Consider the following 15,595-nt stretch of genomic DNA (forward strand, 5'->3'; position numbering starts at 1 on the left):
ATCAGCTATACACACAGTACTCATTTAGAGTGAACGTTACAATAAACAATACATTTACATTATTTTTTGCGCTCTACAAAGTTGTATGCATACCCCCTCCACTGGGACAATTTATGGCGAGCTCATTGGCCATTACTGCCATTTACAACCTTCAGATCTGCTTCAGGGCCAGAAGAGGTCAGTAAAACTGTATTTCATTTTTTTGTCCCTGTAAATAAGATTGTGTTCAGCTGTGGGTCCAGTCTGGTTTCTGGAGTACCCAACCAAGTACCCAACAAGAAATAAGTGATTCACATCACTATAATTCAAACAAAGGCTGTGTCACCATTATTCCTTATTTTGTCAGTGGAAAAATACAGAATTGTTTCATTAACTTTTTTGCCCAGTTGCTGCTGCTTGACAGATGACTCAGAGAAACATTAAAATAAAACAGGTGGTTATGGAGAAAAGGGTATAAAAGAAAGTGAAGAATGCACACTTCTGGAATATGATGAATGAACAGAGGAACCAGAGGACATTGCTCTCCACTGCACTCTCAAGAGGAGGTGAAGGCTCGAATGTGCAAAGTAGGAGACAACCTAAATAAAAACCAGCAAATTTTAAAGGCTGGTCTGAGTTTGCTTTTTCTTTAGGACTGCACACGTTACAATACACTACTGAACAAGGTAAATAGACGTTCCAAGAAAATTTACTAAAGATAGAGACAGAGAAAAAAAATACACTGTGCTTCAGTGTAGAAATGTTTTATTCTCCTACCTTGTCTGCTAGGATGGCAAGTGTTCTTTCAAGGCCATTAGCTGATCTATCCTTGGCAGCTCTTGAGAGCCGTTCCGCATAATAACTGACCTGCGTTTTCAGGGTGTTGATTTGTGCAATAATTTCCTTTGCTCTAACAATGTCCTGTGGGATGTATATTATAGACTGGGAACTTGTTGAAGTGCTGAAAAAGAAAGACTGATTTTAGGGGGAAAATTAATCTAGCAGTACACGTATTACAGTGGCATGCTGGGGAATTAATGGCAGACAACAAAAATTTACCTAAGCTAGCAATCAACAGTGAAAGGCCAGTGGGCAATTGCACAGCAGGAACATGATCCTAGAGCCTTCTCTGCCTTTACTGAAAGCATTCAGATGCAAATTTACTAATCCCAAGGGGCTGTGGGCAGAGCTTGTACACCAGAGGGACAGTTTTGCTGAGGGGAATGTGGGTGATAGATTTTGCCATCAGATACAGAACCACTGTTTGCAGAGACAGCTTGCCCCACTCTCCCTCCCCTTACGACACAGACACTTCACTGAGGCCTGGTTTACAAACCTGTTTTATCACATAGCTACTAGCACAATGAAAAGAAAATCTGCACTCCTCCTAACACAGAAATGCCACCCAGATTCATAATGCAAACACTGTGGTATTAACAAAAAAAATCCTTCTGTTAGTATATCCCTTCATCTATTGCAGGCCTGATGCAAGTTACACCAGCAAAAGCAATCTCATGATACATAAACCCCAAAGTTTATCTCCAGGCTAATCCAAGAACTCTGTCCCTGGTGTAGCTTCTGTTAGGACACACTTACTATACTAAACTAGGAACATGATACAGGTCTCCCTATTATAAACTCAGCTGTAACAATATAAAGCAATACCAAATTTTGGCCTTTTCCAAATAGTAAAGGAAGCAAACGACACCAATGAAACATACCTTTATATTGGGAATACTGCAGCTCCACTAAAAAGGCTTACTTGGCAGTGGAGGAAAATAACTTATGTCCCCTAAGTTTAGATGTCTACAGAAGTTGCTTATCCAGTCCAAGACAGATGCTTGGACTCCCTCTGTAACTGCTGGAGAGAGAACAGCACTTCTAAAGGGTGAATTAATCCTACCTGAGAAAAGCCATTCACAAAAGCTGCCTTTTAGTTGAGAAAATTACTTTAAGCTGAAGTTGTGCTCTTGGTTAACTATGGAGCCTACCCACCACTACTCCCTTTTCCAGGCAATATGCTGTTTTTTAACTCCCAGCAGCAGAGCTATACAAAGATGAGGCCTTTACATCAGCTGCAGTTGTGACAAAGCATGATGCCCATTCATGACATGGCATCAACCATGAGGTGACACCAACTGTATATTATCTTAATTTTATTCATTTTTGCCAGTCATGAATGGCTTCAGCACAGTAACAGCACAGAAGAACCTAGTGTTTGCACCAATCTCAGCACTGTTCAATGGAGACAGCTACACTGAGAGACTACACAGAGAGGAGTTTCTTTTCCAGGCACGGTTACCTCAGATCCATGACCTCTGAGGAGTGTGAATTCCTCTGCTACGCCTAAAGCAATGCTGCTAATTTCTGCAGCGTGTCTGTGAGGTAAGATGAGGGTTGCATGGGGCACACTTTAAAATTATTGCCACAAATACCAGTTCTTGTCCCTTAACGCATATTAAGGCAAGGGGGGAGCTTAATCCCAGTATCTGTCTGAGCTCCATTACAAGAAAAGATGAGGGATTTGTTTTCAAAGGATATAAGGCACAAGGGATTCTTGAAGGAGTTTCCTTATTTTTGTCCCTCTGGTCACCCACCTGAGTGGAGCAGAGAACAACCACTCCCCAGTACTGCTACGCCATACAGCAAATTAATCTCAGCTTTTAGGACTTTCCCTGCACGATTTGTGCTGTCTACTGACTGGTGATCTTAGTGACAATTCCTCTGAGCAATTTCTTTCCACGACAGTGTGGTTAACATGCATAAAGACATATTTGGCAGGAAAGGCCATGCAGCATATTGAAATCTGATTTAGAATTATTACATTTTTAATGACAAACATTTGCTGGGATGATCAGGGGAAAAATTTATGGTGTAAAGTTCACATATATTTACTTTCCAACCTGCAATTGCTTTTTCAAATGAACAGCTCTCATTGTACTGTATCAGCAAACTGTAACACAGTCTTAAATTCACTCTCAGTGAATTAGGGGTTCAAACTATGAGTAATTTAGCGCAGAACTTCTGCGCTGTTGAACCATAAGCAATGTTTCCTTTTCATAGCACTGAACACCACAACATGAAGAAAAATAAACAAAAGTTAAGTGAAAATGTTTAAATGAAGACATGGGTTACAAAAATATAAACCATGCCCAATCTATCACCATAAAGATTGAAAAATATGTAGAGTTATCTTAATTATCTTCCACCTCTGGCAGAAAGTTTCTCTCTCCAGGCAGTTTTCACTGGAAATAACAGAGAAAAAGGTAGAAAATTCTTGTGTTCTGATCTTCAGCTTTCTAACTTCTTATGATCAGAGAGAGCCAGGAAGCTAGCTGTTCATTACAAACAAACATTGCAGATGAAATGAAATTCATTCACACATCATGTTCTACAAAGCAGCTACAATTACTTAGAGCACAATTAGGGATGCCATGATGCATGACATTAAAAAGCCCTGCACACTTTAAAACACACCAGATCTTTGCCAAAGAAAAGAAAGAAAAGAAAAATAAAACAACCCAAAGAACAGAAACCCTCTCTACAGAACTCTCAGAAACAGAAAACTCACCAACACTCCTCATAACTGCTAAAAAAACAAAAAACCAAAATAAAATTAGCAGATTGTTAGAAAATACCAAAAGCAGAAAACAAAACAAAGGATGTTTGGGGAAATAACTTATCTGAGTCATCTTTTCAACAAGGCGGGTACATAAACTTGTAAGCAAAAAACCACAGATTGCCAGATGCCTGTGTGTTGTTCTGGGGAAATGTGGATGCACCAAGCACAGTTTTGCCAGTGAAAGGAGAAAGAACTCAATGATAACTATGTAACAGTGACACTGAGGAGATGGATCTCAGTTCTACTATACTGGCTTTTATGGTAACAAAGAAGTACTTAAAAGGAAAGTTATCCTTCAAATGTTGAACCTGCAGTTTTTATGGACCCAGAAGAAACAGTTCTGTAAAGCTTAGAGGAAAAGTACTGGATAGAAACTAAGCTCTCCAATCAGCTTAATTACTGGGTAAGGGGGAGAAAAAAGGAAACAAAAAAAAAAAAAGACATGGAAACTTAGATATTGCAGGAGTGAGGCCCACTTCAGTAGCTAAAGTGACAGAAGGAGGTTATTTCAGAAAGCTATAGTGGTATCAAAAGAACAGGAAGGGTGAGCCTAGCATACCAGTGTTCCCAGGTTTACAGTTTCCTCTAGTCCCATCTGAGTGCACTCGAAGTCAGCAATAATTAGACTAGGCATATTTTTGCACCCATCTTTTTATCAGTACATATCTGACTGATGTTTACAGGATGCTGCTATTCACTTCTTCACTGCCAAAATTAATTCTGCAGTTGGCAGAGCCTGTTCCCCACATCACTCCGTCCTCTCACCAGCTCCAAATCCTACAAATCCTTTCTTTGGAAGGGCATTATCAAGGTCTCCTTTTCCCTAGCTACAATGACTCCTTGTCCTGCTGCTCTCATTGTTCCTTAAATTCTCCATACTGTAGCAAAAGTAATGCAGACCCAGACAACATTATCTCTTCCTTAGGAGCTGGAGTGGGTGCCAAGCAGGTCTCTCCCTTTAGCATATGGGACTTTCCCAATTTCTGCCCCTTCCTCTAGTACCTATGGTTTGCACTTCCAGAGATGTCACTAGACAATCCATGAAGACAGGACTGTGGAGGTCAAGTAGACTGTGGGGGTCTGCCTGTAGAGCAGAGTGAGGCCAGATTCAGAAGCCTAATCTGTGCATAAACCTTGAGGCAATGCAGAAAAGCCTCCAGCAACAGTCCCAAAACTAAACCCAAGTTGTCAACAAGGAATTGGCCTATCAGGCATAGCTGTTCTGTACTAAAAAGAGTTCAGCAACAGGACCTTGAATCTATGAGAGTGCTGAAAGCCTCCTGAAAATTATGGGTTGAAAGCATGATGTAGTGCAGCTGAGGAGGTTCTACAGACCAATTTTCTAATACACAATTAGGCAGAACCCAAACCCAACACCTAAAATAGTTAAGCTAAATGAACCAACAAGTATTAAGGAAAATCAAAGATTTCACTAGAACAACTATTAGAAAGGGCCCATCAGTAAAGAAACTGTTTCGTCTCTCCTTCTTTGGAAAAAAACATGGAATAATCTTCACATTGTATAGCAGAACTATGGAATGAAGTGCAACAAAAACATAGAATGAGGTGATCTTCCAAATCACTAAGAATGGACCAGAAGAAAAAGGCACAATAACAGCTGACACAACATTTCTACTTACTGTTTCTTTGCCTCTTCAAATTTATGCAGCTTTTTCCGCAAGCCACCTGATTTAAAGCCTTGACAATGAGCTGCTGGTGCTCCTATGGTGACTATGTCGTAGTTCTGATCTGAGATGGACAAAAAGGACTTACAAATGAAAGCTTGACATCTTTAATGTGGAAAAACAATTGTGGAAATTAAAAAAACTACTCTGAAAGGGATTTTTTTTAAAACTTTGTGACAGTGTTTTGAAGGACATGCAAAACTGAATTGCTTTAGAGGCCCTGGAAATCCACCAAATACTTCTGAGGTAAAAGAACCATACTTGAATGCAGGTCCTCTGTTTCTTAATCTAGAAGATTAACAGTGAAAAACAAGCCTTGAACATCGATCGGTCTTTACACAAAACCTGCCACTACTGGAATCCCTCACATGGATATATGGGACAAGTGTGTGTCCATGGTTAGTGGGAATTACTGTTAAAAGAAGGAGAAACTTAGGTTATTTAGGAAGAAATAAGCTTGATGTGAACAAACTGGTATGATTTGGCATAACCATACATGATGGTTCCAGAGGCAAGCTTAACAACAAACAGAAGTCAGAACCTTTGCTATTCCGCTACAATTCAAAATGACTGTAAGGGACGTAGCAGCCTAATCTAATATATTCCATAGCACAAAGGCTGACTTGTGTCACCTAGGGTACAGTTAACTTCAGAACCTAGTTTTGCCACCTGTGGAATAGCAATAATTATACTTACACCTCTTCTTTTGCAAAGAAATTTGGAATCTGAGAAGGTGCTACAAAAATGTCAAGTAGCACTAGTACTACAGAGCAGTAGTTTGTAGAAACTTGGCTATATGATTGAGGATGGAAATAAAAAAATTGAGAGAAAAGTAACAGAATAAGGTGAAGAATGAGACAAAGAAACAAATACCTGATCCTCCATCATCCTGGACTCTCATTCTCTGTATATGTAAATTTGTAGGAACAAATTCCAATTTTTTATCAGCTTTCAAACTACTGGCTTTAAATGAAGGACCTGAAAAATACAGGAGAAAATTAATCATAAAAACCTTCTGCTTATGCTAAAACATTCAAGGAGCTTCACTCATCATTTGCTACGTGAAAGTAAAGCAGAGAAAAGGAAAAAAAGAAACCAAACCTTTCTGTTACTGTTCATAATTGTTCTCTACTTTCAGGGCAAAATAAGAGAATGAATGAATCAGATAAATAATTTCAGATCATTAGCAAACACAATAAATGTTAATAAAGAAATCTAATAATAGCATTTTTTTACTCATCAAACTAAAACATTCTGGGTTCACAATTTCAGAGAAGCACTAACAATCATGGCTGAGAAGTATCATATTATTAGGAAAAAGAAATCACCTTTATACTGGTGCAGGTCAGTTAGATTTTCCTGATAAGTTAAAATAATTGTTTGGTACTGAGTAACTATTTGTCGACGAAGGCTTTCCCAACAAGGAGACAGTTCTCCCAATTCTTCTAGTTCACAAACCCTAGGGAGGAGAAAAAAAAAAAAGGGGGGGGGGGGAGGGGGGAGGTGTTTAGCTCCGTTGTCCACTTGACCGAGAATGAGTGTCACACTGTATCAATGTAGCACCATCCTCAGAAGACACATTCTCAATTCACTCTAACCTACTCACCAGACTAGGGATGCTTCCAAACATACATCCCAACGAACAACTGTTGAGATCTACTCCAAGGTATGAAGGTTCATCACAGGCAAAATACACTGTGTTCCCTCAGGACCCTTAGGTGTTGGCCAAAACCAAAGTTTCCCACCTTTCTGCAGGAGCACTCAAACTATATTATGATTTGCAAATTACAGGCACTGTTGTCATATCAGGTGACTTGGAACAATGAGGACCTTTTTAGAACACTCCACTGAACTTCGGTGGCACTCAAATCAGAACTGTGGCAGAGGTTAGGTGGGAGATTAGCACCTATCTGACATTAGGTACAAGGAGTATCTGCGCTGGCCAGGTATCTACACACCAGCTTTCAAGGCCAGGCAGGGAAGGCCTAAGAAGCATAAACATTAATAAGGGTTTGGAGAGACAAAAGATGAGCCAACAAAACCTTCATTTGAGATTCAGGATTTTAGGGAAGTTTCACTGTAGGTGGAAAAAAGGACAACTGGATACCCCTAGATATGAACAGAAAAACCCCTGGCCTTCCCATTGCACCCTGACCACTAGGTTTTCAGTCACACGTGGCAATCCTGTGTTACATACTGTTCCCCAACAGCACTGTTGAGAAAATATTCACTACATTTCACATCATGTTTGTATTACTGTCTTCTTGGATTAAGACATTATTTGCAATAAAGGAAGAAGGGGAAAAGGAAACAAGTCAACACCGGACACAATTCAACAGCACATTACCCCAGAAAAAGTAAAACAATCATCTGTCGAAAGGATCCAGCAGTTCTTTTTGCAGTTCTCTCAATAGCCTTAATCCATAGTTTTAATCAATTGTCTGTACATAATCTAAGACAGCATTTCACAGAACAATTCCCACTCCACAGTATTTAGGATATTATCAAAAGGAAGCGAATTTCCAAGAAAAACATCATTGCCTTACCAATAGGCAACAGTGTAAACTATGTTTATCAGTGAGTTGGAAAAAGACACTTCTAGTTTCATCTTGTAAACTGCTTCTGCATAAGATGCTATTATTATCGACCTTGTCAAACTCCCTGCCTAAAACCAGGCATGCGTCTGAGCCCAGGTCATCCTGAAGTAAATTCACAGCTTAACACTTCAAGTTTACTTGTTTGTCCCATAGGGCTGAGACAGCAGGGGATGTGCATGCCATAAATAATGAGGTATTCAAAATATCCCCCCCGTTAGATGTTTCCTTTCAAAGAGCTCTGGCCCAGAAGAGCTTTATATAAGAGACAGCAGTTGTGATTATTCAAGGACATTTTAAAAGTCACCAGGACATTAAGACTGAAGCAGCTGCGCTTGTGTAGCAGTCCAGCATTCCTCTGGGCTGCAGCACAGAGAATGGAGAAAAGAGCACTTGGCCAAATCTGAGAGATCCTACGAATACAAAGTGTGACCTTGCATGTCATTGAGGGTCACCTCGACGGAAGAGAGAGAAGGGAGTATTTCTTGCTCATTACACAAAGTTGTATTTGCCTTTGAGCCACACAATTCAGAGCATACAAAGACGTATTAGCAATGACCTGGGCTGTTATTAACCCGTAACTGTATACAATATGTATCCACCGATTTCGCTATGCTTATCAAGAGCCTCTGAACAGTCACATTTCATGGCTAACAGCTTAAGAAACTTCACTGTCCACAGTCTTACAGAAAGCTACATCTTTCTTCCCCATTCACCCTAAATTCTGCTCTTATTATCTCCAAGTCCTCAAACTACATCCATTACAGATGGCACATTATGGGTAAGCTTGCCAACTCTTTACATTATTATGGCTGTATCTCATAATGAATAGGTGCTTTTAAACATACTGTGAGGAAAGCTGTAGAGAAACAAAGATATAAAACAAACAATGAATAACCCGTGTTTAAATGTGTAATGGCATATCCCAAGCCCCCTCCATCAAGGTTCCAGCAGGACAGCTAGACAAGATAGAGCATTCACTCTCTAGAATCTAAGATCTAACTACTCTTACTAGGTGCACGTCACTAAAAACCAAAACTCAATGGCAGCAACAAAAAAAAAAAATTGTGAACTTCAGAAACTCAGTCGTGTCATGCATTAGTTCTCCCATATATTACAAAAAGTCACTGCCATCTTCCTGTGAGAATTTATCATTTTTGCAAAATATGAAAATACCCAAAAGCACCGTAGGCTACTTCTGCCTGCTCGTATGGATTAACACATGAGTTTCTTTCACAAGATCCCAAAGGCATTGAAATGTATTAATACAGGATAACGAGAGCACTAGATAGTTATACTTTTAATTAAGGTCAGGTTTAGTTAGATCTCTAGGAGTGGATTCAAACACAGCCAAAATAAAACCCCAATACTCAAAAATACAGCTAAAGCTCTTTTACCATCCCAATCTTGGCTTTAATAGAGAATACACAAACCATTATATTTGCAAACCACAGCCTTAAAATGTAGAGAAGTAAAACTCATAAATGAGTGAAAAAGTTATTACTGTCCTACAGTGTCTCATTTTACTTGCTTTTATTCTGTTTGTTTTCCATTCAAAACTACTCTTCTGACTCTCAAAGCCATCTCTTAACTCACTGAGTGGAGTCAGTGCTCCTGTCATCTATCTTTGCTTTGCTTTCATAGCACAGAACTCAACTGACTTTTTCAAAGTTCACCTGCAAAGTGATTCAGATTTTTCTTCTCCGTCTGCTACTCTAATTACTCATTCCACTCAGCTGGTTTCTGTGTTGTCTCTGTTCCTTTCTCAAAAGTCTCAGCAGCTGGAGTTATTACTCTTTCATTTATGCTGTCTCATCTATGCAGACTTCCCCTCCACCTATGAAACACTGAGATATGTTTTATATTTAATTCAACCTCATTTTTCTCTTTATATTAAAACTAAATTATGTTTAAAAACCAATGTGTATTGAAGTATACAAATTATTATATATATAAAAAGATAATTTATTCTAACATGCTGGTTCTAATACAGTCACACAACTATGGAATAATATATTCTGTGGCTTTATCAATACTTTTGTGAGAGGAACAGATAACTCCTAAGTGCAGTTAACTGCAGTATGATTCTAAGTGTTCCCTATGTCAACAATTCTCTCCCCTCAGCACCTCTGTATGTTCACGTTACCATACACTGAAGTACAAACTCTATACTCTGACATGAAATCTTATTCATTGTGACTGTACAGTCAGCAACTTGCTGCTTTTACTACTTTTTCTTCAGTGCCCCTGTGCACTAACACAGATATGTTCCTTGGTAACTCAGTAACAGCCATATCACTGCTTTATTACTGCACGTGTAAACCAGCCTGAACTCACCTTGCTGCATCTTCTTCTAGAAGAAGCTTCACAAATTGCCTAGGGATGTGCAGCGACAGGATGCTCTCAGCCATCTGCTCCAAGATTCTCAAGTGGTTTCCATCAGTGGTTGGGAAGCGATACATCCGGCAAATGGCGCCACCAAACACTAAAGAATTAAAATAATGTTATTTAAGCATAGGGTTTGAGTTAAAAGTGTACAAAGTCTCTCCTTTTTTAAAGTAAATGGCTTCAATTCACTAATATGCTGCAACACACTGCTGTAAAGATCTGGATTAACTAGGCATCAGTCTCGCTTTTCCAAGCACGGTCATTCTGCAATGACCATTCTTCCAGTGTTTGCAGGAAAAGCCTCCAAATGATTTAAAACCTGGCAAGCAAATGAAATACATATTCAACTTTTGAAATACTTTTTTTTTTTAATGTACTGTGCATTTTCCTCTCATGCAATCATTTGCTGGAAAACTAACCTTTCTTCAAGAATTATTTTTTTAAAGCAACTGCTTTCCTTTGTTCCTCCCCTAACGCTCCAATGGTTGCTTAGGAATAGACTGGCAAATTGCATGGAAAATTTTATACTACAGTCAATGACAAAATTTTGCTTCTGCTCTTTTTACTATACAAAATAGTACAGATGATAAAATAATTTATTCTTGTATGACCCTCAAAGGGCTGCTCAATCAGCAGCCTGTTCCTATTCAAATGAAACATCTGCTTAAAAGCCCTGGGGCCACAAACAGTAAGATTAGCTTCTACTGATGCCTAAAGCTTTCTAGTTAGAGCCCACAGCAGCTTACCAGATTTCAGTAGTGCATCTTTCCGTAATGAAGCATATTTGGATCTGATTCCTAAAGATTCTGTCAAACTTTCATCAACTGGCAACACAGTCTAAACAAAACCAGAAACCACAAATAGTAAAGAATAAAACCTCAGTGCCAGGGCAATATGCAGTGATGACCCTATTACACAGACTTGAAAGGAATATTCAACACATGGCTAAAATAAATATTTCAAATATGTTTACTGTGGACAAAAAATACTGGAGGCTGAAATAATAACTCCACTTAAACCCTTCAATCTAAGCATTCCTATTTACTTCTACTGAACAGTTCAACATGCTGTAAAAATTTTCATCCAGCCCTTCAACTACTTTACATTAGCATAGCTCCAGAGTCCTTAAAGGTACTGCACAATATGTGGCAGCTACAGGTCTGGCTGGAAACAAAGTGATACTAATCCACATTATGACTGTGACACACAGATATTAATGCAATAATCACCAGGATATTCAGAACACAAGGTTTACAGAATTAAACATATGTCTAGGCTGAGAAAGCACTATAAGTATCTGCTCTCAGAGAAATACCTGGGGATCTGAAAAAAACCCAAAAATCCAGTATTTAAGCAACCTGTTCAGTTTTATCAAAATCTTTTAAGCTGCTTGTGAAAATTCTGGAAATTCCCTGAGCATCCCCATTACAGCTTTGCTTAATATCACTTTCCAATTCACAATGTGAACTGGAATACCACACCTTTGTGAAACTGGTTATCAATGCACCAAGTGCACCAACGTACAGTATCGCAGGCCTATTCTGATGAAGGGCATGAGCACTTGAAGCTAAAGCTTAAAATTTTCTCCAAGACTTTTAACCCCAGGCACGAGCACCAAGAGCTTTGCAAAATACAAAACTGCTTCAACACCATTAGGCTCCTCTTTACAGTATTTTGAACTCGTAAAGAACTACTAAATATTGAAATGGACAGGAAAGTTGACAGATGTCAACCTAGCTTATTTCGATGCTGGCAATAAATCTGTGTTTTTCTGTATTTGATACAATGCTCATACTCACCCTTCCATTAATTGTATCGGGTGACCTTGTCACTGGAGGCCTTTGGTCAGTTTTTTCCTCCATTTGCCATCCAATAACTGTGATGTTACCTACACGGTCACTTTCAGCCGACCTGCAACAAACACTCTGCGTTGAGATTTTTTTGGAGGTGGACCTGTTTATCAACAAGGGAACACTTATAAAAGGCTATTAATCTTCAAACTTAATGAACATTTTAAATAGGAAGCTTTTCAACTTGATTTTACATATTTCTATAATGCGTTATTCCAAAAGGAAAACACTCCCCTCATTCCACAGAGATGCTGTACAGACCTACTTGAAGGCAACCTAAAACCATGCATGTGTTTCAATACCTCTGTAAAACCACAAGGAGTTTAGATTTTACAATTAGCCTGTTGTAAGCAAAAAGCAGCTTAAATTGTGAACATTAACAGGGAGAAGATAATTGGATATACATGCAGACGTGTGTGTGTGCCTGTGTGTGTGAATGTCTGAAACTGAACTTTCAATCAGAAGTCTGCTATTTACTAGCTGCAACTGGTACAGTTGCAACTGGTAAGTTTTGATAATTACATGCACTAAACAGAAGTATCACATCCCAAATCTTCCACTTAATAGAGAATTCAGTCAAGGCCACTAGTTAGGAGGCTGATCACATCTTGTGCTTCTGCAGATAGATTATTTAGATTGGGAAAACTGGGAGCCTGATGTTCCAGAAAGAAAAGCTGATGCTAAAAAGAAGGATCCTGAAAAGGAGTGGTCTAGGGAAGAAGGTGGTGAAGATTCTCAATAGAGCAAAGATCCCCAAGGTGGAGGAAGGTCCTGGAAATCAGGGCGCTGTGTGGAAACAAAAGCCAGAGATCCCCAGGGACCTGGCCACTAACAGCTGGGCAGCTGCACAGCACAAACTGACACAACTTTCTGTCTCACCTTCCCAGACCAGCAGCCATCTCCCTGCCATCGTATGAACACGACTGAGAGGGGTGTGAGTGAGTGAGCCAGAGCCAGAGAATCAAGAGGGGTAAAAGCTCTAATCTTGCTGGTTTTTAAACACACACCAATACCCAGATCTACCATGGCTGTCATTTATTCTGTCTCACCCATGACACACAGTAATTTTGGAAGACTTTATGCTATTATTTTAAGACAAATTCTAAATGGTATTTTAACATTGTATACTGGGACAACTAAGACAAAAAAAAAAAAAAAAGCGTCTGGAACAGACAATACTGGGGAGGCAAAAGAAATAAGCACACAAGAGGACTACAAGAAAAGGTTTAAGTATCCAAATCACGCAGTAGGTTTATAGACATTGCTCAGCATTCAGCTTATACATCCAAGGGGTAATGCGATGAGATATGCATATACTCACACACTTTGATAATCAGAATATACTTGATATCAAAACAAGAGAGTTTAATAAAGTCCAGTTTCAAGTTTGTCATGAAAGAACAAACCTAACAGAATAACCATGACTAACACACAACCATGAAACTCCTGTCACCACATTCCTCCTGTTTTTCGTCTCTCTCAAAACATCCTCATCTTCACACCTACACTAAATCAGACTATTTTACCCACCATTAATGTCATACTTTTGGTGCCTTTTCTGACTTATTTCCCTCATCTGCTCCCTGCTATGGAAAAGCCAAAAACCTTACCCATCTCTTCTCTTAGCATGAAAAGCTTTGCCCATGTTTTATTAGTTGTGTCTGGGCTGCAAAATTTCTGCAAGTTTATCAGTCACTGTTTATAATGCTGATTATGCCGATACTACCAACACCATCTCCCCTCAGTCCCTGTGATTATGCTTCCCCCCTTCAACTGACTTCCCTTTGACTTCTCTGACAGGGATGCCTGTCCTACTTTTAACACATACTACTACAGTGTGCATTTACACATTAGAGCTCTCTTTCCTTAATCTCACTTTGTTTCTTCATTCTTCCCCAACCCTCTGCTTAACTTTGTCCCACGCTGGCTCTCAAGAGTGTGGTTTGATTCTTATGAATAGAACTACTACTCTGAGGATTGGTATTAGACCCACACCCTCCTTCTCATTCCCTCCTGAGTCATGTGCCTTCCACAAAAGCTTCCAATATGAATTAAACTAGAAAATTACATCCATCAATGTTGTTGTAATGTGACAACTCCTATTCTTAGTGCATTGTATTGATAAATAGACTATTCAGCAACAAATACGCTATTTAGCAACTGGTAGGTGCTGAAATAGTAAATAGAGCCTAGATTTATCTAAGCCAAGGTATTCCAAACAGCTAAGATAACCCCCTGTTTCATTGGGTTTCATTCTCACCATCACAGGCTCTTCATACATCAGGACAGTTAAAAATACCCTATTTTGTCACTCTCCACAGACCCATAGGCTGAGGAGATAGGATGAAATGCGCAAATATGAAATTAGTCTTGACAATACATTCTTGACTTGCAGAACTAGAACCAATGTCTAACGTTATTCACCATGTTGGAAAGGTCTTGTTCTACATGTTTTAATAGTGGTCTGGAACTAAAAAAAAAAACCAACCAAAAGGTTTTCATCACATCTCACAGACAGTTTTCATCACATCTTAAGCACGCTTTCAAGAATTAAGAATTAATTCCTAAATGAAGGAGAATATTACAAACCTTAGTGTTAAGTGCAACCTGTGATTCTTCTCCTGAAGAAGTTCTTTTACAGTGAACATCCCAGAACCCAACAAATACATCTGAAAGAAGATGAGTACCAGAATTGTAATTATTTACCTTTACAATGAACAAAGGCTTTGTCTACGGCATGGAAGTCCAAAATACAATCATTATGCACAAAAGTCTGAGAAAAAAAAATATTTACATATACCCATACATAACTAATTAAAACCCTTTAAAATTTAATAAATTTGGTAATTTATCAAAAATCCTTTTTCTACTGGAGGACAATAAGCATTTTTCTTTCTCTAGGACTTGAGTGGAGGCACCTCAATATATACAAGCTCAGGTCCAGCAACACAGGAACACTGAAAGCAATAAATGAATAGGGCTCAGGCTGACTAGGTCAACATTCATAGTCCCTCCCTGACCCAAATTTGGCTCTTCCTGAAGAACTTGCTTCCTCTGGAGTTACTCCTTTTTACCCAGAGCCTCCCCAATGAAGCACTGTACCAAGAGGGACAGCTGTGCTGCCCCTGAGGAAGCCAAGGAAAAGCAGACAAGTGGGGCCTGAAACAGTGTTCTGGGCAACAGTTTGAGAATAAATGGCCCAGAGATACAAGTAGTTACATGAGAGGACTGACACTTGAATTTTTTTCAGTAAGGGAACAAATGTTACCTCTGAACAAAATCACTATGGTATCAGGGCAGGGCGATTTCTGGAATTTAGCATCTCTGTTCAAAAGGACTGTTTCATTACGGGCCCAACAGGCCCAACATTTTGGCACAGGTTAGAAGCCTCAGTTAGACGTGTTGGATCCTGTTCGTTATCTAGCTCTTAATTTAAATCAGTGGTTCCCAAACTTGCTGCAGACAAGCCTTATCTGA

At 39.2% G+C, this 15,595-nt stretch overlaps 1 protein-coding gene across 16 annotated transcripts in view; it reads right to left on the bottom strand.

Annotated features, from left to right (window-relative positions):
• INPP4A (inositol polyphosphate-4-phosphatase type I A) overlaps positions 1-15,595 on the bottom strand; it is a 134,212-nt gene that overhangs the window by 35,438 nt on the left and 83,179 nt on the right. For 8 of the 16 annotated variants that reach the window (XM_074815035.1, XM_074815039.1, XM_074815036.1 and 5 more), the window contains 9 exons: positions 14,708-14,787; positions 12,068-12,221; positions 11,015-11,105; positions 10,218-10,365; positions 6,615-6,745; positions 6,160-6,264; positions 5,242-5,350; positions 3,551-3,568; positions 757-940 (listed from right to left, as the gene is read on the bottom strand). In XM_074815035.1, coding sequence (XP_074671136.1) covers positions 757-940; positions 3,551-3,568; positions 5,242-5,350; positions 6,160-6,264; positions 6,615-6,745; positions 10,218-10,365; positions 11,015-11,105; positions 12,068-12,221; positions 14,708-14,787 — 1,020 coding nt within the window. The remainder of the gene's footprint in view (positions 1-756; positions 941-3,550; positions 3,569-5,241; positions 5,351-6,159; positions 6,265-6,614; positions 6,746-10,217; positions 10,366-11,014; positions 11,106-12,067; positions 12,222-14,707; positions 14,788-15,595) is intronic. The other 8 variants (XM_074815045.1, XM_074815050.1, XM_074815044.1 and 5 more) reach the window with 5 other exon arrangements.

The sequence above is a fragment of the Strix aluco genome, chromosome 2 (genome assembly GCF_031877795.1).
Source record: "Strix aluco isolate bStrAlu1 chromosome 2, bStrAlu1.hap1, whole genome shotgun sequence".
Lineage (NCBI taxonomy): Eukaryota > Metazoa > Chordata > Aves > Strigiformes > Strigidae > Strix > Strix aluco.